The sequence below is a fragment of the Pituophis catenifer genome, unplaced genomic scaffold (genome assembly GCF_029215685.1).
Source record: "Pituophis catenifer annectens isolate HBS135680 unplaced genomic scaffold, rPitCat1.0.hap2 SCAF_2, whole genome shotgun sequence".
In the NCBI taxonomy this organism is placed as follows: Eukaryota; Metazoa; Chordata; class Lepidosauria; order Squamata; family Colubridae; genus Pituophis; species Pituophis catenifer.
This window is the reverse complement of record NW_027256882.1, coordinates 282,507,372-282,530,404: the sequence shown is the minus strand read 5'-3', so window position 1 is coordinate 282,530,404 and position 23,033 is coordinate 282,507,372. Positions and strand designations below refer to the sequence as shown.

The following is a 23,033-nucleotide window of genomic DNA, read 5'->3' as shown; positions in this document are numbered from 1 at the left end:
AGTTCAGAGGTAGCACATCTCCAAATGTCAGCTACAGGACAACAAAGGATAAAAAGGCTTTGGTTCAAAATATTGGGCTTCGGTGGGCCTTTACCTGATCTAGCAGGGTTATTTTTTATTGTTATGTATTAGCAACATCTGGATTTACACATCTACAATGTGTTCAATTGGAGCCTATCTTCAAAGAATACTTTAGAAGCTGCTATTGATCCCACATGCAAGTTTTCATACAAAAATTGGCTGAAGTGGGACTCTATCCCCTAAAGGAGACAATTAAAAGAAGACCTCTTCTGATCCACTAATCCCTGCTAAATTGCCTTAGCAAAAACCAATATAAGAAAGCACGGAAGCCGTTACTAGGGACCGTACAATTTAGTGTGCCGTCTCTTTCAGCGATTTCATTGACATAAACAGAGAGAGATCATCAGACCGAACTTGATATATATTAATTATTGCTGAAAGGATAGCAATCATAATTTTGAATCAAGTATGCTACACAATACATTAATTTAACATATTTTGTGCCAGATTGTGAGCAGAGCATTAAAGCAGGCAATCAAATGAGTCGGCAGATAGGAGGCCCATTATGCCATAAACACCAGTGGGCAGGAAAATAAAAGTCCATCACTCCTCTTATTCCATCTTCAAGGACATAATGGTAATAATGATGTCTGATGAGCTTCACCAACTCCTAACCTAATGGATTTTAGTGCAGTAGGAAATGACATCAGCCTGGCTTTGATGTTTTTCCAGCTTTCTGTGTTACTTTCCCTTAAACCTTGTAAAGCTCCCTCTGTTTTCTAAAGCCTTAGTGAAAGATAAGACAGTTCCTTTCGGCAGCCTCGGATTTTAAAGGACCTCGCTTTTTAAAAAGAGGGGGGAAAAAACCAATTTAGGTAAAAAAGAAGAATGGAATAGAAGAATAGAATAACAGAGTTGGAAGGGACCTTGGAGGTCTTCTAGTCCAACCTCCTGCTTAGGCAGGAAATCCAACACCACTTCAGACAAATGGTTATCCAACATCTTCTTAAAAACTTCCAGTGTTGGAGTATTCACAACTTCTGAAGGTAAGTTGTTCCACTGATTAATTGTTCTAACTGTCAGGAAATTTCTCCTTAGTTCTAGGTTGCTTCTCTCCTTGATTAGTTTACATCCATTGCTTCTTGTCCTGCCCTCAGGTGCTTTGGAGAATAGCTTGACTCCCTCTTCTTTGTGGCAACTCCTGAGATATTGGAACATGCTATCATGTCTCCCCTAGTCCTCCTTTTCATTAAACTAGACATACCCAATTCCTGCAACTGTTCCTCATATGTTTTAGCCTCCAGTCCCCTAATAGAGTGCAGAGAAGAAAACATACATTTGCATTTGCTTTTCCTTCAGCATATCGAGAGAAACAGACTGGTCTGCCTTTCCATGTCATTTTTCTCGGCTGGATCACATCATTTTGGGTTTCTTGGGAATGGCACGAGACACGATTGACTGTATGTTCCAAATGAGAGTTTTCCCTGCAAATAGTTAGCCATGATTAAGGCTGTCATCTTACCTATTTTACTTCACATCAGTTGATTAGAACAGAAGACGCTGTTTAAAATAAAAGAAATGTCAAGAGGTGCAAATATCACTGCTGGAAAAAAACCTGAAGAATAGCTTGAAGGTTAAGAGTTCTGTGGGAAGAACTATTTTCCTAGCAAATTTTAACTCTTTCTTATACTGCAAACAGGTCAAGTTTTCCCCCTTCTCTCTCTACTGATTTCTTTCTTGCACCTTATTCCCCATTCTGTATTTTTTTCTTGTGCTAATAAGAGGAAGAAGTTAAATCCCTGTACACGTAAGATTTGGTTTGTAAGAGAGAATTGTTGAATATAAAAGGAAAAAAAGAGTGGTATTTGCAGATGGAGGGTCAGTTCATTTTATAATGAACTGATTAGGGGGCTGGAAGCTAAAACATACAAAGAAAGGTTACAGAAATTGGTTATGTCTAGTCTAGTGAAAAGAAGGACATGATAGCTGTTAAGGATATTGTTGTTGTGTTACCAACCAGCAGAGTGTAGAGCACAGAGAAACGTTGCTGAGAGCAATGAATAAGAGATATGCAAACTGGTTTATCAAAAGTTTACTTTATAGTGGAAAAACAATCTCATAGTCTTTAAACAAATCCAAGTCTTTGCCAGTTAAATCAGTCCAAAGTTACAAATATCTTCTTACCACACAAACAGTAGTTGGTTAGAATAACAAACTCACTCTGGTTCACAAACCACGATGGTAGCAGATCCATCCAACGATGATAGCACAATGGTAGCAACTCCTCACACAATGGTAGCATATCACCAACTGAATACTTCACAGTACCTTTCTTAAATACGTTCACAACCAGTGATTATCTAATTACAGCATGATTCAGCATTACAATGAATCAGCAGGAAAACTTTAAAGTCACACAATACATATTCAGATTAAAGTCACAGAACACAGATATTGCCTGGACAACTTGTTAGGCTCAAACCATATCCTAACAATAGCAGTGTTCCAATATTCGAGGGGCTCCTACCAAGATGAGGGGTCAAACCAGGGGTGAAATCCAGCAGGTTCTAACAGGTTCTGGAGAACCGGTAGCAGAAATTTTGAGTAGTTCAGAGAACCGGCAAATACCACCTCTGGCTGGCTCCAGAGTGGGGTAGGAATGGAGATTTTGCAATATCCTTCCCTGCCACGCCCACCAAGCCACACCCACAGAACCAGTAGGGAAAAATTTTGGATTTCACCCCTGGGTCAAACTATTTTCCAAAGCACCAAAAGAAACAATAGATGGAAACAATAACCAAGGAGAGAAGCAACCAAGAACTAAGGAGAAATTTCCTAACGGTGAGAGCAATCAACCAATGGAATAACTTGCCTTCAGAAGCTGTGGGCACTCCATCACTGGAGGCTTCCAAAAAGAGACTGGACAACTATTTGAAATGGTATAGGGCAGTGATGGCAAACCTTTTTGGCACTGAGTGCCCAAACCAGAACCTGCGTGCATTCATGTGCATGTGTGTGTGTGCCAGCCAGATGGTCTTTGGGTTTCCGGCACACGCATGCACGCCGGCCAACTAGTCTTCACACACGCTGGAGCACCGGAAACCCAAAGACCAGTTGGCTGACACACGCATACCTGTTTTTTGGCTGGTTTGGGCCATTTGTTGGGCTGGTTTTGGGTCATTATCAAGCCATTTTCTGGTGCTCCGGTACCCGTAAAAACCTTGTGCAACAGAAACCAGAAGAACAGCTGGCAATGGCGCACGTGCCCAGAGAAAGGGCTCTGCGTACCACCTCTGGCACGGTGGTACCATAGGTTTGCCATCACGGGTATAGGGCAGGGGTGAAATGTAAAATGTGTTACTACCGGTTCTGTGGGCATGGCTTGATTGGGAGGGGGGTGGGGGTGGCCAACTTTTTTTTTCCTAACTTTTCAAAGCATTTTTTCTAATGCTTTGAAAAGCCTCTGGCGATCAGGCAACTCAGCTGGGATCATCAGAGAGGCTTTTTAAAAAATGCTTTGAAAAGCCTCTCTGCCGATTAGGCAACTCAGCTGGGATCGTCAGAGACTTTTCAAAGCAATTTTTTAACCACCTCTTCGGCCAAGAGGTTGCAGAAAAAAATGCTTTGAAAAGCCTCTGAGGATCCCAGCCGAGCCGCACAATCATCAGAGGCTTTTTTTTTTTTACTTTTAAAAGCATTTTTTCGTCGGAAGAGGTTGTAGAAAAAATGCTTTTAAAAGTAAAAAAAAAAAAAAAAGCCTCTGATGATCGTGCGGCTCAGCTGGGCATTGGAGCGGGGGGCGCAGGGATTTTTGCTACCGGTTCTCCGAACCACCACCCGCCATCGCTACTGGATCGGGCGATCCGGTCCGAACCGGAAGCATTTCACCGCTGGTATAGGGTCTTCTGCTCAAGTAGGGAGTTGGACTAAAAAACTTCTAAGGTCCCTTCCATCTCTGTTATTCTATGTTCTTTTCTATGTTTTATGCTCTACAAACAGGTTACCATATTGTTTAGATGGGGAGAAGATCCATGTTTAGTCTGCGGCAACAAGCTAGACATAAATTCTGGTGATGCCTTCAAGACTAACCCATTTTATTGGAGTTGCTGTTCATGAAAGTTCATTTCCCAATAAAGTGGTTCAGTCTGGAAGGTACTAGCAAATTCCATTACGTATTTGATGGGTAATTAATTTTAATTGATATTTATTATTTTTCCCCCTATTGTCCCTACGTTGACATGGTAGGGAGGCTGGATATTTTACAAAGATTTTTTTTTTTTAATGACTAGTCTTTCTTTTGTAATGGGAGTTCATTGAGGCCTGCTTTTTTTTTTTTTTAAGGTAAATAGGGATACATCTTCATGTAGCAGTGCAAGCCCATGATAAATTTTGGTAGGTTTTTGCTTTTTTTCTCTGATATATCAAACCATATTTTTCTCTTCTTAGGCTTCTGTTCTAAACCACAGCCTGTTTCTTTTCTATTCTTTTGTTTTCTGGAGCAGAATTCATACGGCCTTGGCAGGCAGTAAATTGTAGTCTGTTTTTATATGTAGCTTCTTTACAAAAATAGTAATAATAAACAAAACAGGTAAGAGGAATAAAATATGAAAGTGGAACGGTATGTTGTTGACTTCCTATAGATCAGGTGAGTTGGATATTTCTCATAAATTCTAATCTTTTATATCTTTGTGTCACAGATATATTTCTCCAGCGAAAAACACCTTACTTTTTTTTTTTTTTTTAAAGAAAATGAGTCTCATAAACCCTCCTATGAGGTATCTTCATCACATTTCAGGAACCCATGCTGTGGCCATGTACATAGAATTCTTTCTTTATTTAGAATATCATTCTTTATTCTTTATTGGCCAAGTGTGATTGGACACCCAAGGAATTTGTCTTAGGTGTATATGCTTTCAGTGTACATGAGGAGAATAAAATACATTCATCAAGAATAAAACGATACAACACTTAGTGATAGTTACAGTAATCAGTGGGAAGAGATAGATACTAGTAAGGAAGAGAAGAATAATGGTAATACAGTCTTAGTAAATTATTTGACAGTGTTGAGGGAATTATTTGTTTAGCAGAGTGATGGCATTCGGGGAAAAACTGTTCTTGTGTCTAGTTGTTCTGGTGTGCAGTGCTCTCTAGCATCGTTTTGAGGGTAGGAGTTGAAACAGTTTATGTCCAGGATGTGAGGGGTCTGTAGATATTTTCACAGCCCTCTTTTAGTGCAGTATACAGGTCCTCAATGGAAGGCAGGTTGGTAGTAATTGTTTTTTCTGCAGTTCTAATTATCCTCTGAAGTCTGTCTGTCTTGTTGGGTTGCAGCACCAAACGGGACAGTTATGGAGGTGCAGATGACAGACTCAATAATTCCTCTGTAGAACTGGATCAGCAGCTCCTTGGGCAGTTTGAGTTTTCTGAGTTTGCAAATAATGGTTCTGATCCAAACAATTTCATTTTTTTGGATGTGGGAATGATTATGTTCATTTGCATTTGAATGCAGATTTATCTAATTTAATACTTTCAAATCAGTGCGAGAATGGAAACTGGGTTATTTGGAATTCAGAGTTTATTTGACAATAATATAAAAAGAACACTGTGGAAAAGGGTATCAAATAATGAATATATTCCTAAAAATGTAGCAAAGAAAATAGTTCATATACATTAGGCAAAATAGGAAAAAACCTTCCAGAAATGTTCTCCAAAATATATATAGATGTATATTGCAAACATTTAAAAAGTTTATTGCATAGACAATCTGACTTTAGTATTTACGAAAATGAGAAAATAAGAAAAAAAAAACAATTGTGTGATATTTGGAAATAGAAACTGAAAAGGAATAAAATTAAGACATTTGCCTACCCTTGGACAATGCACAGGATATGTATTTAAGATTTGATCCATGGATCAATAAATGTATGAAGAACATTGCAGAACCATGCAGGAAAATTCCACACAGCTCCATTTACTACTACCAAAGTACAGTAACACCATGCTCTATAATTCTTTATGGCATATTCGGAACAAAATATTCTGCAAATAATCTTAGAGAGCTTCTGCAAGGAAGAAAGGAAGTTCCAGATCATACTGACAAGGCAATATGTATGTTTGAGAATCCTGTCTGGAATTCCACAAACTTTGCACAAATGATTGATGATACATGAATAGATGTGGTTGCTAATTTTAGACAGAAGAGACTGGACTTGTTTGCACAACAAGGCAAATCATATAATCCCCTCCCATTTCCAATCACTCACATTTGTACATATGATCATTTTCCTACTACCTTGTAACTTGTATTGCTCTATACTGTACCATCAGGATTTCTGGCATCCTTTGAGAGAAAGAGGATCCTGAAATATTTATTTATTAATTAATTAAATTTATACAATGCACATCTCAGTGTCAAGTGATTCTGGGTCTTCCTTCCTTCCTTCCTTCCTTCCTTCCTTCCTTCCTTCCTTCCTTCCTTCCTTCCTTCCTTCCTTCCTTCCTTCCTTCCTTCCTTCCTTTCCCCCCCCTCATTCTCATTCTCATTCTCATTCTCATTGTATTTATTTATTTATTTATTTTATTTATTTTTCAGATTTCTATACCGCCCTTCTCCTTCCGGACTCAGGGCGGTGAACAGCCAAATATAAAACATTCATACACAAAAAATAGATTTAAAATAATTAAATAAAATTTGGCCCATAATTTAAAAATTTCAATTAAAATCAATATCAAATTTTAAAACCAACCATAAAATCAGGACAGCCCGGCTAACTGAAAAAAGTAGGTTTTAAGGGCCTGACGAAAAGCCTGGAGATCTGGGATCACTTGTATCTCTGGGGGTAGATTGTTCCAAAGGGACAATCAAACTTTAAACTACCCAAATGAAGTCACCTTCTTGGCTTTGTCATTGCCAAAAATAAGTCATTGGTACATGTTTCTGGTAGTAGCCGACATACCAGCAGATGGTCCAGGCTCTGTGTCTCTCTACATTCACATAGTGAGTTGTTACCCATTAAAAGCCATCACTTGAGCATACTGGTTTTACATTTAGGCACTCCAACTCTCAACCTATTCAGGGTCCTCCAGGTAGTATAAGGGAGATCAGATCCTTCAGCCATATCCTCCTTTAATGTTATTCCCTGCTCAATGTTCTCCTTCCTCCATCTTTTAATTCAATTTTCTTTTTGTGTACCTTCAAGAATGTTTGTTCTTGTGATAAAGCTTGCCTACATCTGAGTCAGCGGGCATGGGGCATATGTCCGTTCAGAGGATGTTGAAGATCATTCTCTTGCTTAGCTCTCTTGTCATCTGCTGTTACTGAGCCAACTGAGTGCAGCTGCTGCCAAAAAAGCCAACACAGTTCTAGGCTTCATAAACAGAGGGATAGAATCAAGATCACGCGAAGTGTTAATACCACTTTATAATGCCTTGGTAAGGCCACATTTGAAATACTGCATTCAGTTTTGGTCGCCACGATGTAAAAAAGATGTTGAGACTCTAGACAGAGTGCAGAGAAGAGCAACAAAGATGATTAGGGGACTGGAGGCTAAAACACATGAAGAACGGTTGCAGGAACTGGGTATGTCTAGTTTAATGAAAAGAAGGACTAGGGGAGACATGATAGCAGTGTTCCAATATCTCAGGGGCTGCCCCAAAGAAGAGGGAGTCAAGCTATTCTCCAAAGCACCTGAGGGCAGGACAAGAAGCAATGGGTGGAAACTAATCAAGGAGAGAAGCAACTTAGAACTAAGGAGAAATTTCCTGACAGTTAGAATAATTAATGAGTGGAACAACTTGCCTCCAGAAGTTGTCAATGCTCCAACACTGGAAGTTTTTAAGAAGATGTTGGATAACCATTTGTCTGAAGTGGTGTAGGGTTTCCTGCCTAAGCAGGGGGTTGGACTAGAAGACCTCCAAGGTCCCTTCCAACTCTGTTTATTCTATTCTATTCTATTCTATTCTATTCTATTCTATTCTATTCTATTCTATTCTATTCTATTCTATTCTATTCTATTCTATTCTATTCTACTTCTCTCCTGATCTTAGGTGGGGTAATGCCAGCAAGAGGGTATATTTTCTCAATTGGTGTAGGTTTGAGGCATCCTGTCACTAAGCATAGTGCTTCATTGACAGCCACATTACCTTGTTTTATTTTCAATTAAAGGACTAATTAATCAATTAAAGCAGGTAGGACAAGGAACCTCTAGTGCCAAGGCAAGTGAACATCCATTGCTATCCCATTGTCTATTTGTTGCCTCTAGGGTTAAGAGTTAAGAAGAATTCCATTTTAGTAGCAGCTTTCTTCTAATTTCTCATTTTATAAATTGCAGGATATTAATTTGACAAGGTGGGGGGGGGGGAAAGCACTAATATCCACATGCATTTCAATGCACATTTCTTCTCAGGTGTAACTTTTTTTGTCCATACTTAGCTAAGAATATAACCTAATTTTCTCCTAGAAAAATACATTTTTGTCTGAATAATTCTCTAATAAAAACATTAGGGGTATATGCTACAGTAAAGTATAGATTTGGGACTTTTATGTGAAGTAAGTACTAAACAATACTAAAAGAAAGTCTGTAAAGTGCAGATTTCAGCAATATTTGGGTCTCTAATACATTCAGCAAGAAGTCTGTAGAGACTCTCAGTCATCCAGGTCATGGTTGTCCCGAAGGTGCTTTTTCAGGAGGCTACTGGAGTTTCTTTTCTTTTTTTCTTTTGAAGACGTTTCACTTCTCATCCAAGAAGCTTCTTCAAAAGAACATCTTCAAAAGAAAAAAAAAACCAGTTGCCTCTTGAAAAAGCACCTTTGGACATTCAGCAAGAGTATGGAGACCCAGATGTAGTCCTCTCCTAAGGTCATATGCTGGTTACATGTCTTTGAACCAGCCTTTCCCTCTCAACCCTAGATTGGGTAATTGAAAAACTTTTTTTCAACTGACACTGGACCAGGATGGTATGTTGCCCTGGAACCATTTTGTCTTGCTATGTCTTATCTTCACTGTAGACTTTGCATGAGGACAATGAGATGTTTTGGGATTTTAATTTTCCTAAAGACCTTCCACAACTTTGCATGGTCTATGCAATCAAAGGCTTTTTTTCTTTAATCATCAGTCACCAGTAAACTTGTTTTTGGAGATTGTTGGCTTTCTCAATTATCCAGCATGCAACATCTATAATGTCTCTTGTTTTTCAGTTTTTTTTAAAACCATAATAAACATCTGGTATTGTCCTTTTCATATACAGTAGCATTCTAACATGTTAGCATGTGAAATTAAGGACATTGTGTGCTGCTTTGCAAGCTCTGTTAAGTCTCCTTTCTTTAGTAATGCTCAGAGTTCCAAGTAACACCCCTAATGAAAGAAGACTCCAAGGCTTGAATTTCCTTAAAGTTCCATTTTATTGAAGATGTCATATTATCACATCTGGGAAAACCCGAATCTGAAAGCTTCCAGGTTTCCCCCACCCAAAAGAAAATTCAAGTCCCTGCCCAGCACCCATATGTCCATCACATGATCCAATCAGGCACATCCAAAACTGAAGATACCTCCCAGTCCCCTCGGGGCAGCTGCAGGGCACCGTGGCCTTGCCTCTCTGAGAAAAGAATGTTATTTTGACTATATATCACCCAAGCTCTATACAATCCCCCCTCCCATTTTCCCACAGTAGAAAAAATGTGGCAGGCCTGAAGGCCCAACTGTAAAAGATGTCTTCCAGGCCCGACAGCTATATAGATTGATCTCTTCCGCTCTGTTGGTCACTGTATTGTTTTCCACATTTGTAGACCTAATTTTGTTAGAACCTTAACAGATTCTTCTTCTGTTGTTTGCTATATTTCTGTAGGTATTCTATTTCTACCAAGCCTTATGACTTGGTAATTATCGGAGAGCTGAGCTAACTTCATCTCCTATTGCTTATAATGATGAAATATCTGTTAATACATGTCACTTGTACCAAATTTCAGTATGTTCCTTCCACCTTTGTTTATTCTTCTTGGAATCATTTACCCTCTGTCCATTTGGCATGTTTCGGCATACTACTTTGGCAGAAAATAACTCATTTCTTCATATCTGTTTGCTATGCCTTATAGTACAGATACATTTTTTTCCCTTATTATTTCCAATTTTGACATTCCAGTCTCTAGCCATAAGCAATAATTCTGCCTTTACAACTTCAGATATTCTTCTCTCTCTCTCTCTCTATTTCCTTCCTTCCTTCCTTCCTTCCTTCCTTCCTTCCTTCCTTCCTTCCTTCCTTCCTTCCTTTCTCATCCCTCCCTCCCTCCCTCCTTTCTTTTTTTCTTTCTTTCTTTCTTTCTTTCTTTCTTTCTTTCTTTCTTTCTTTCTTTCTTTCTTTCTTTCTTTCTTTCTTTCTTTCTTTCTTTCTGCATAACAACATCAGCAACTATGTCTTTAATCAGTTATACCTACCACAAATACCATTAGTACTCCAAACAATCCTCAATTCTCAATCCTTAGTAGGATGCTTATTGCCTATTTGTGTGATTTTTATAAAAATTAAAAAAAAATATGAATGGTTTAGTATTGTCATTTCGTACATATCATGAGATTATGCTCTTGCCATTGTCACTAAAGTGATCATCCATTTTCAGTATCTTCCTATATCGCTGTTGCCCAGTATAAGTTGCTACTTGCTTTAACTGGGCAGCTGGCATAACCTTCATGGGTAATGTTCCTAAAATATATACTCCTGACATTCATTTTTGTTGTTCTTTACCCTCCCAGGAACATGCCACCTTAACTACCACCACTACCACCAAGATAAGGCAATCCTGCCATAATTACCAATATATTAAAGGCCTCTGTATCCAATTCTTGCAGTTGTTTATGATGGCAGCATAATTTATAGAATTAATGCATGAATGCATGATAATATGAACCAATCATAGATCTTCCATGTTCGGAGATCTGGTACATTAAACTTCACAGAACCAAATGACACTATTTTATGGCTGTGGCATAAATGGCTGTTCATGCTAATCACATTCAAATGATACATTTGATTTGTTTATCAGTTTAAACAGCCATCAGAACACGCAGTCACATCAAATCAACATTTTCATTCCTAGCATGGATGAGATTCATTCAGTTTTCTCAATTGCTCTGAATTGTCAAATCTGTTTTGATCTGAAATCACCGTCAAGTTGCATATCAGAGCTGAATTTTCATAAAGAGGTTGCATTTTTGTCACATTTGGGGGCAGAGGTTTGATAACCCAAGACCATATAATCAATTTTTCTGAAATTAAAGCCAATTCACACCCTCCTTTTTGATATGGACAAATTATCTCATGAATGACCTTGTATCAGACATCAATCATTCACTGAAGAGACAATTCTCAGTATTTGTTATAATGAAATAGAACTAATCCTAAAATAATTTTCTTGGTTTCTTCAGTACTCAAATAAATCTCTGCAATTCATGTTAACAATTCACTTAGTAAAGGCAATCCACCAACATATTTCTAATATTTCAGAGCCCCCCATTGGACAGATGCACCCTCCGCATGGAAGTGTAACCCCTCAGAAGAACAGCAATCTTCTCGTCGTTATTGTTGTGACTGTCGGGGTCATCACTATCATTGTGGTGGTGATTGTGGCTGTGATTTGTACAAGGCGTTCATCAGCACAGCAACGAAAGTAAGTCATTTGAACATCTTTGTCAATTCGCTCAAGGGCTTGAGATACTTAATATCATATCGTTGTAGGGAGGTTTCCCATTGATTTCATTTCTTGAATTGTGTCAAAGTGTTGATGGCACTACAGACAAGTAAAAACTGTCTAGCACATTTCTGTGACTTGAAGAGCAATCCAGATGGTCACTTAAATATACCACGATGATTAAGAAGTACAGTAATATACTGAATAAATGATTATTTCCTTCTTACTTAACTATACCATGATGATTAAGATTGCTGGGGCCTTTTCCCATTAATGTAAATCTTGTAAAAATAGAGTAGCACAAGTCTGTTATTTGGACGGCAATCCAGATGGTCACTTAGCTATGATGATGATTAAGAAGTACAGTAATATATTGAATAAATGATCATTTCCTCTTTCTCAAGATGTGAGTTCAGACTCACCTTTCCTGGAGCAGGAATTAATAGAGCTTTCATATCACCCAATAAAGTTGGCAATCTTCACTGAAGTTCTTTATTTTTAAATCACCAGAGCATTTATCTTAACTATTGTATTGAATTTAGCAGCATGGTTCCATTATATTTTCAGATGAAAGACAACAAAAGAACTGCAATGTGAACCCTGAAAAGGTTAAAACCCAAAGGAAAGATTGAATTCCCATCTCCACAAAGAAAAAAATGCAAGGGAATTGAAACTCTTGGTTCATATGGAAGATACAATCTGGCCTATTTTGCCAAATATCCAAAGTGCATGACGTATAAGATGAACAAGTGGAGAATGAATGTTGGAAGATGAATGGGCATTTATCTTATTTGAAATTTAAGAACATTAATGAAGCAATTGAGATTCTAGACTGAAGACTTGGCAGAATGAGAAGCAGAGATGTAGATATCCCGAGTGCTCTTGGGCAGTTTTTCATAGCCTGGATAATTTTCAGATACCTATACTTCAACCCCCCAGTACACCTCGGCCAATATGACCATTGCTGAGAATTCAGGAATGGTGAGTCCACACATCTGGAAGTTGCCCAGATGGGGAAAAGCTACTTTAAAATAACTCTATCCACTGTGATTTCTCACTGATAAAAGCCAATCAAACCAATACAAGTGAATATTTGTAGCTCTGGATTGAATTGTGGGGTCCTTGGTGATCTCTGAGCTTGGTTGTTTTCTTGCAGATGTTTCATTACCCAATGAAATAACATCTTCAGTGCTAGGCTAGGGCTAGGCTAGCACTGAAGATGTTCCTAGTTGGGTAATGAAACATCTGCAAAAAACAAACAAACAACCAAGCTCAGGGAGCACCAAAGACTCCACAATCAAACCAGTGTCAGATCAGGTCTTCCATTGGGGCTAATGAAGGTTTGCTTATGATAGCCCACATCCTTGTCTCTTGTATGTCTGCTAGACTTCCCTCAAAACCTCCTATTCCAAAATATTTATGCTTTCAAGTTCCTTACCATGTTTTGTCCCAAATGTGCTTTTTCAAAAAGCAACAGTTCTGAAGAACGAAAGAAGCTTCTTGGATGAGAAGTGAAACATCTCCAAGGAAAAACAAAGTCCAGTTGCCTTTTGCAAAAGCACATTTGGGCCTGTACGGATTGTTGCTGATCCTGACGACGAGGAGGCTGGTTTGGTGTCATGCCAGCAGCCTGTACAGCCGGCGCTCGAGTCGGACAGCGAGGAGGCTGAAGAAGATGTGGTGCCAGAGGCAGGGATTCAGCCAGGGCCTTCAGAACCTCCAGAGGCTCCTTTAAGTGAAGAGGATGAAGTGGAGGAACCTCTTCTCAATGCATGAGCATGCAGAGCTGCCAAAAGGCAGGAGTGGTTACTCAGGAGGAGGTCTCCTCGAGAGTAAGGCTTGGGGCTAATTGGCCACTCCCTTAGCCTATTTTTTTTAAAAAAAATTGATTTATATGCCTCCCTTCTCCGGAGACTCAGGGCGGCTTACAATGCGTTAAGCAATAGCCTTCATACTTTTGGATATTTATACAAAGTCAGCTTATTGCCCCCACAAACTGGGTCCTCATTTAACCTACCTTAGGAAGGATGGAAGGCTGAGTCAACCTTGAGCCTGGTAAGATTCGAACCTGCAGAAATTGCAGGCAGCTGTGTTAATAACAGGGTGCATTAAACCACTGTACTACCAAGGCTCTTTTATTTAAGTTTGCACACAGCTTCTAAAAAGCTGCAGGAAACAACGCATGTTCATTAGCTGATCATTGAATCTGGATTTTCTCTGCAAACCTTGCTTCTGGGCTTTCTGCCAAGTCGAGTAAGACTTTATCTTATCTGTGGAATTTCTGGCAGGTTGTTAAGGACGTTTAATTAACAGCCTGCATTTGTAAAAAAAAAACTACGTTTGGAAGTAAATTGAGCTTTGTTCATAGTTTGTGTGTGCTGTGTTCTCTGGGATTCTCCATAGCTGGGGCAGAACATCGTGTGATCAACAGCGAGCATATTGAAGTCAAAAATATGACTTTTTCTGTGAATATAGAAGTATTTCCAAAGTAAAATAGACATGAGAATTTGACTTAGAAGGGTACTCTTCTTATGCCTTAGAAAACCATTAGTTTACACCCATTAAAGTAGAAGCTAGCTTGATTAAAGTCAATCTTACAATTGAAGGCAGAAAATTAAGCTCCTGTTAAAATGCCTTCTAGCCTATTTTTTCCTAATGGTGACAAGCAACCATTAGTCTGGGACAGGCTTTGAAGATGAGTGGTGAAAATGACGAAGGATCACTCAGGTGCTCTGAAAATATACAGTATTAGCCATTTCAGGTTCTCAGCCATTTTTCTGTTGGATAAATTTCTGCTTTCAGCTTTGCTCACAATCTCCCAGAGCTCCAGCATTGTATTTTCAAATATTGGCTCTAACACTGAGTTTAGATGTAGTTTGGGCCCTGGATGGCCACAGGGAAGCTGTTCAACTGTACTCTAAGACTACTAATGACAATAACTCATCAAGCCCAAATTATATATCCTTATTGCTGCATTCACTATATCTGAGGCTCCCTTTATCAAAACATGTACAAGGAAAAAAGGTAAAGATTTCCCCTTTTCAGATGTGTGACATTAATAGATTAACAGATTAACAGAGTTGGAAGGGACCTTGTAGGTCATCTAGTCCATACCCCCCCCAAAACAGGACAGCCTACACCATTTCTGACAGATGGCAGTCCAGTCTCTTCTTGAAAGCTTCCAGTGATGAAACTGTCACTACTTCTGAAGGCAACTTCTGTTCCATTGGTTGATTGCTCTCACTGTCAGAAAATTTCTCCTTATTTCCAGGTTGAATCTCTCCTTCTTCAGTTTCCATCCATTATTCCTTGTCTGTCCTTCAGGTGCTTTGGAAAATAGCTTGACCCCCCCTCCTTTCTGTGGCAACCCCTCAAATATTGGAACGCTGCTATCATGTCTCCTCTGGTCCTTCTCTTCACTAGACTAGCCATGCCCAGTTCCTGCAACCTTTCATCGTATGTTTTAGCCTCCAGTCCCCTAATCATCTTGGTTGCTCTTCGCTGAATTCTTTCTAGAATCTCAACATCTGTGGTCTTACTAAGGCTTTTAACAGAGGTATCCCTCTGTTAATGCAATTTAGGATTGCATTGGCTTTTTTTTTTTTTTTTTTTTTGGTTGCCACCGCACACTCTTGGCTCATACAGGGTGGTGCTCATCTCTGTTTTTTAGCCAAGGAAGCCACCATTATCCAAAGACACCTCTGTGGTCATGTGGTCAGCATGACTATATGCCAACGTGCACAGAACGTTGTTACCTTCCCACCGAAGTGGTACCTATTTACCTACTCGCATTTGCATGTTTTCAAACTGCTAGGTTGGCAGGAGCTGGGGCAAATAATGGGGACTCGCCCCATCATGTGGTGCTCAGGTCTCAAACCTGGGCTGCCAGCTTTCTAGCCAACAAGCTCAATGTCTTTAACCACTGAGCAATTCTCCCCCCACCCCTTATGTAAAAGGAAAGAAGGATGGAAAAGCAGCATTTCAATGCAGAAATATCTTCAGCTAAATACTATCATGGCAAGCATATGAATCTATATTTATTTTGTGTCAGTTTGCCATTGTTTGAGTAGAACTTTGAGCTGCTGAACTTTTTATACGATACAGTAAGATAAAACTGGCATTTATACCTAGCCACTAACTAAAAATCCCTGATGCTAATCCTTTCTGAGCCATCCTTTCTTCCTATGATTTAAGCATTTCAAACTGCAGAGATGTAAGATTGCCTCTAACACTCAGAGATGTTGTAAATAAAAAGGAAAGGGAGAACTTTTATTTTTAATTATATTGGTGAATGCAAAAGAAAATCCCTTTCTTTCAAAAACTATCTGTTAACACTTGCAAAAAGCAACTCTGATCTCTTTTAGGTGTAGTCCTAGATTGCCTTGTTGGCACTGAACAATGCACTGGTTTTCCAGCTACAGTCCTTGTTGCAACTTTTATCTCTCTGTGTTTGTATTTGCATTAAACCAATTGTGTTTCCTTTACTGGCAATGCGTACCACAAATAGATCTGATGGTGCCTTTTCCTTGGTATTGTTACAGAGATAGTAGATACATCAAGCATTTCCCTTTTGAGATGAATAACTTTATGCAAAGAATAAAAAGGGGAGTGAGGAACAGAAAGTCAAAGAAATTAAAAGCGAGAGATGAGAAAAAGAGAAGCGAATATAACTAGATGTAGTAATGCTAGCACCATCCATAATGCAACTTTCGTATCTTCTATCCTTGCACACAATTGCTTTCCACTGCATTCATATATCATAGCATACAGGATCTTTTGTGCCTCAAATTTCTTACATCTCCCTTTTCAAGAATCTCATCAACTCCACCAGGAGAGGATTTGTTTTGGTCTTATTGTCTCTTTTGAATGGTGTGTAAATATGATTTATTGCTGTGTCTGTTGATGGATGATTTGTCCGAATGCTAGTCTTCAAGGAATCCCCCAGCAGTTTTGGATTTAGCTCGGTCTAAGATGTTCCCATTTTCCCAGTTGAAACTATAGTTGAATCTGTCCATGTACTTTGAAGTTAAGGAGTTTTCATCCTGTCTCCTAACTACTAATTGGTGTACACAGATGTCCTCAGCTAGGCTTTTGCCTCTCTATCCTATGTAGTCACTGTTACACAGTCCTTACAAAATATGTTGTAGATAATTCCTGTTTATTTCTTCTGGGGTTGCTGGGTCTTTTTGGTTTGCTTAAAATGTTTTGGAGAGCTTTAGTTAGTCTGTGTGCTGTGGTAATGCCTTCCTTGTGGTTGCAATAGTCTGTCTGTTGTTTCTGAGATATTTTTGACGCATGGCAGTGTTATTCTTTTCATAGTTTGTGTTAGCTGTGCTGTAGTGGGTTGACCATTCAGGCACTTTTTATAAACTTGTGTGACTATCCATTTTGTTACCTGATCTGTTTCCTTTTTCTGGTGTTCTTGTTTGCTGCAATGAATTTTTATTCATCTATATAATGTTCTTACACAGCTTCTCTTGTGGGAGGTTGGGTTGTTATTTTAATAATGGAGCGGATTTTAGTAATTGAGTTATTTTAGTAATGGTTAGTCTGGATTCTGTTTCAATAGATTTGTTTTTCTCGTTTGCTGTCATTTCCTCTGCTGCTGATATCCTGAAAAGATATTGCTTTCTTCTTCTCTTGTGAATTTTATTCCTTTGAAGATGTTGTGGATAATTGCATGTGTCTTCTTTATTAGTTCCTTTTTTATTATGATGAAGCTGTTGTCTACATACTGGATCTATACTTTTGATTATATGGGAATGCTATAGTTTCTAGATGCTGCATTACAGCCTCTGCTAGGAGTCCTCAGAGTGGCGATCCCACGCATATTCCTCTGATTTGTTGGCATATTTCTCCATCAAACTGAAATTAGATAGTGAGGCAGAATTGATGAGGTCCATGATTCTGGGTATTTTGTTCTTAGAGAATTTGGTCAAGTTGGGTGTGTTGTTTCTCTCATTTTGGATCTATGGTTGTGAAGAATGCTGCTGCATCAAATGAAACCACAATGTATTCTTCTTATATTTTTAGGTTATTTTATTTTCTGGAAGTCATATAGTGAGGAATTGATAGAACATTTACTCCCCTCTGTGATATGTCCAATATTTTTTTTTTCTAAGTTCTTTGACTACATTGTATGTTTGCATCTCTGGTAACGATGTTGTGATGATGTGCTTAAAAGTCCTTCATGTTGGGCCTTATGTATTTGGGGGTATCTATAAAAACATAGCAAAATGTGTCCATTACTTTTTATCTGCCAATGTTCTTTTGGGATTTGACCTTTCTTGGTTAAGCCATTAAGGGTTCTCTTGATCAGTCTGTCCAGTTTCTGTATTGGGTTGATGCTTCGCGGAATGTAGATTTCTTTGTCCTCCATTAATTCTTTGGCTTCTTGTATGTATTGTGTTCTGTCCATGATAACCATGGTTCAGCCATTTTCTGCTGAAGGATGGTGATGATTGACTCTTTCTTTAAATTTTGAGGGCTGCTCCATCCTCTACTTTGAGTTGGTTCTGCTTCTCTGTTAATCTGGTCCATGGTATGATTGTCCGTCTTATGATTTCTTGTGTCTGTGGCACGTCCTGTGGGTCAGATGCTGCTTCTCCAGCTGCGAAGAATTCTAATTGATTAGCCTTTTCTACACTATGTTTTACACTGTATGTTTTAGTTGAGACCTTTGTGGAGGATATTGTGTCCTGCTGTGGATAGTGGGCACTTGGACATGTCTTTTACCCATTTGGGTTCAGGTTTCTCTTTGTTTCTGGGGTTTACCTTGAACAGTTTGGTACCGAGTTTTGTTTTCCTTCTTTTCGGCTTGTCTCAGAGATGGAGTCTTGATAGTGATTGCCAGCATTTTTGTGTGTTAGGGAGTCATGGTTTTTTTTTTTTTTCTTTCAGTTGCTCCTTGAGATTATGTGATGATGTGCTAGTATGTGTTTAGTCTGAGGTGAGCATCCCCGATCATTAACTATATCATTTCTCACCCACTTGGCTGAGCTATTTTCCATCCAGCTGTGCAGCTTATTGGAGGTTGTATCTGACACTGGTGGGCAGGGCATGCTGTCATAGGCGTCCATGCAAGAAAGAATAGTTGCTCCTTGGTGTTCTGTGGAGGTTTGCCTACAAGCAAATTTCTCCCATTTGCTGCTTTCTGAAGCATTTGACACCCATATGTAGTTCCAACAGAAGAGAATAGCTGTACATCAGTGTTGAGATGTGGAATCCTTTATTCTTTCTGAGCTTGGTTGTTTGCTTGCAGATGTTTCATTACCTGACAAATTCATGATTGTTTGTTGGCTTTGTTGTACACCATTTGTTTTATGAGATGAGCAGCTATATAAATTTGAAACATAAAAATAAACAAATGGCAGCATTGATATGAGCGTGGGGTTTTCCCACTGCTTTTCCAGCATCCTGTTAATCCCTGCCTCTCCAGCAGTCCACACCTAGATAAGCAGGGTTTAATCCCAGGCAAACAATCAAACAGAAAACTCTACCCTAATCAAGGAACTACCTGTTCTGTCCCCGTCTCCACACACACACACACACACACACACAGCCAGCCGAGGGTTAAAGGAAGCACTTGGCATGCACAGTTTGTTATCAAAAACTTGGCAGTAATACGAGCACCGACTGCCAAGTGCTTTTTACTTAATATCCCTTCACCAGATAAACAGAAATACACACAGTTCGTAAATAGTCCAGTTCAAAACAAGAAACCTTCGGCAGATTTAAGCGTTGTTCAAAGTGACTAGCCAGAGTTAGTTTTTGTCTGTCACAGAGTCTTAAATGGCCACCACACTCTCTTATATAGTCTCTGGGGTGTGGTCCAGTGACTCAGCCTAATCCCTGGCACGCCTCCTCAACTGCTGCAACCGTTTATCATGCCTTCGTTGGCGTGGATCCAGGAATGACAATTCGCCTCCATTGCTATCATCGGAGACACCTGGCTCCTGGCTAATCTCCTCTTCCTCGGCCGGCACCTGAGGCAGTGCCAGAGAGGAGGGGCCTGGAGAGGGAGGCCTGGCCGACTCCTCTCCTTCATGTTCGGAGCTTTCTTCCTCTGATGAGATAGGCTCGGAGGACGGAGCCACAACACTACCAAGGAAAAACCCACATCCCCGCCAAAACTGGCAGAGCCAGCTACTGTATATAAACAATCTCCACACTTGTGTTCACTGATGATCCTGCATACCAATAATATATCTGCAAGCAAAGAACCAAATTCAAAGAGCATCAAGGACTCCTCAATTCAAACATGAACTTCAGATAGTAAGGAGCTACTTCAGTGTACTTCCTTCTTATTGGTCACTCACTTTTGAATTCAGTCCACATTCATTTAGCACCCATTCCTTCTCAACCTTTGTCTTGTTTTATCACAGAAACTCCTTAAGTATCTCATTCAAGCTGCACTTAACTTTTATGCTTCATCTCACATCCATACTTTCACTCCTATATAATAATGTGGGTAGAAGCATTCCTTATATATATTATAAGGAATAGCAATAGCACTTAGAGTTATATACTGCTTCACGGCCCTCTCTAAATGGTTTACAGAGTCAGCATATTGCCCCCAACAATCTGGGTCCACATATAAGCACCATACATTCCAAAATGTATTAGATAGATAGATAGATAGATAGATAGATAGATAGATAGATAGATAGATAGATAGATAGATGATTGATAGATAGATAGATAGATAGATATGGTAGGTAGGTAGGTAGGTAGGTAGATATGGTAGGTAGGTAGGTAGACAGACAGACAGATAATTGTTAGACAGACAGACAGACAGACAGACAGACAGACAGACAGACAGACAGACAGACAGACATTCCTTATATATTTTGACTGCAGCCGTCAAATAAGCCAATGAAGTCCTAGGCTGCATTAAGAGAGGGATAGAATCAATATCATATGAAGTGTTAATACCATGTGTTTATAATGCCATGGGAGGACCACAATGGAATATGCATCTTGAATGAGAAACGAAATGTCTTCAAAGAAAAACAAAGTTCAGTTGCCTTTTGAAAAGCACCTTGGGATTTTTTATGAATAATCATTCATTCCAAACAGATCATATTGTTATCCAAGATTTAGAAAGAGAACAATTTATTATCCTGTACATTTATTTCTGTGCATTGCCTCAAGCCCCACTGACAATAAACAGGAACAGAATTTTGAGACAAGGATATAGGAAGAAATGTCAATAATAAAAATAAATGAAAATGAATGACTCATTGTAGAATATGTTCTCCCTCCCAATGAATATATTCATTGTAGAATATGTTACTCTCCTGTAAGACTTAAAGCAATAACTACTACTCACATCACACCATCTCCCCATCTCTACTTTTCTGAGCTTCTAAACTCTTCTGTCTCTTTCCATTTCCAGTGAAATTCCCTCTTAATGGCCTTAAGGGGAAATGTAGGTTAGTGAGCATAGGAGAAGGAATTCTATTTAAATCCCACCTTGACAATTTTTGAATGGAATAAAAATATTCCATTCAAAGAAGTACCTTGCATCACTTTAGATCAGTGTTTCTCAACCTTGGTAGCTTGAAGATGGGTGGACTTCAACTCCCAGAATCCCAGATTCTGGGAGTTGAAGTCCACCCATCTTCAAGCTTCCAAGGTTGAGAAACACTGCTTTAGATCCTACACTCCATCACCAGCACCAATTTTGGAAGCGTATCTGACAAATCCTTCAGACGCACAATATAATCACAAATCTAAAAGTAACACAAGGGAGTGTATAGTCCAATGGGGATAGTCTTCGCAGGTTGACACCACATTGTTAATTGTTATCACACCGTGTTAACATCACACTGTTAACATTTTTCTTTTATAATGATCGGGTGTGCATAGAAGTAGCTCCCCAAGGGTACCTGTTGCCTTAAACATTGATTCCTATTGGCCTGAAGTAATTTGGGCATGCTAATTTAATTCAGTAATGTTAATCTAAATACTCCATTCAAGTAAGTCTGGTGCCACTGTTCATTTCTTTTTCCTTCATTGTATGCAAAAGAGAGACTGAATGAAAGAGGAATGAACTACAATAGAGGTGGATAGATTCTTTTTGATTTGGAGAGTACCCTGGATATCAAAATGGGTGATCCTTAATAACCATAATCAAAGAGATCAAATGGATCCAACAAAACCACTTCCAGGAAAGCAGCTGCCCCACAAAATATGGAGCCGCTTGAATAGAAACATGCAAGAACTAGGGCAAAACTTTTAAAGTAGGAAACGGTCAAGAACCCCAGTATGACTGAGGTGCACTAGAACAAATGATTTTAATAGATTTAACAGATATACAGAGTTGGAAGGGGCCTTATAGGTCATCTAGTCCAACACCCCACACCCCCACCCCAGCTCAAGCAGGAGACTCTACATCATTTCTGACAAATGGAAGTCCAATCTTTTCTTGAAAGTCTCAAGTGATGAAGCTCCAACAACGTCCGAAGGCAACTTCTGTTCCATAGGTTGATTGTTCTCACTGTCAGAAAGTTCCTCCTCATTTCTAGGTTGAATCTCTCCTTGGTCAGTTTCCATCCATGATTCCTTGTCTGGCTTTCAGGTGCTTTGGAAAACAGCTTGACCCCCTCTTCTTTGTGGCAGCCCCTCAAATATTGGAAGATGGCTATCATGTCTCCCCTGGCCCTTCTCTTCACTAGACTAGCCATGCCCAGTTCCTGCAACCATTCATCGGATGTTTTAGCCTCCAGTCCCCTAATCATCCTGGTTGTTCTCCTCTGCACTTTTTGTAGAGTCTCATCTTTTTTATAGTGTGGTGACCAAAACTGGATGCAGTACTCTAGGTGTGGTCTTACTAAGGCTTTATAGAGTGGTATAAGTACCTCACTTGATCTTGATTGTATCCCTCTGTTAATGCAATTTAGGATTACATTGGGTTTTTTGGCTGCTGCTTCACACTGCTGGCTCATATTTAGCTGGTTGTCTACTAAGACTCCAAGATCCCTCTCACAGTCACTGCTATTGAGCCTGGTTTCACCCAGTTTATATGTGTACTTTTAGTTTTTCTTATCTAAGTGTAGGACTTTACTTTTGTCTACATTGAATTTCATTTTGTTAGATAGGGCCCAGTGTTCAAGTCTGTCAAGATCCATCTGGATCTTGAGCCTATCTTCTAGGTTGTTAGCTATTCCTGCCAGCTTAGTGTTAAATGATGTGTTAAATATGTTTTAAATGATAACACATATAACTTGAGAATGTCTTGTCAGGAATAATGCATTTGGAATACTGCAATTAATTTTGGTCACCAAGTACAAAAAAGACGTGGAGACGTTGAGAGCAATTAAGATGATCA

The 23,033-nt window shown here is 39.2% G+C and overlaps 1 protein-coding gene across 1 annotated transcript in view; it reads left to right on the top strand.

Annotated features, from left to right (window-relative positions):
• Positions 1–23,033, top strand: part of DCC (DCC netrin 1 receptor) — a 764,852-nt gene that overhangs the window by 674,280 nt on the left and 67,539 nt on the right. Inside the window, exon 23 of the mRNA XM_070934567.1 lies at positions 11,518–11,680. Coding sequence (XP_070790668.1) covers positions 11,518–11,680 — 163 coding nt within the window. The remainder of the gene's footprint in view (positions 1–11,517; positions 11,681–23,033) is intronic.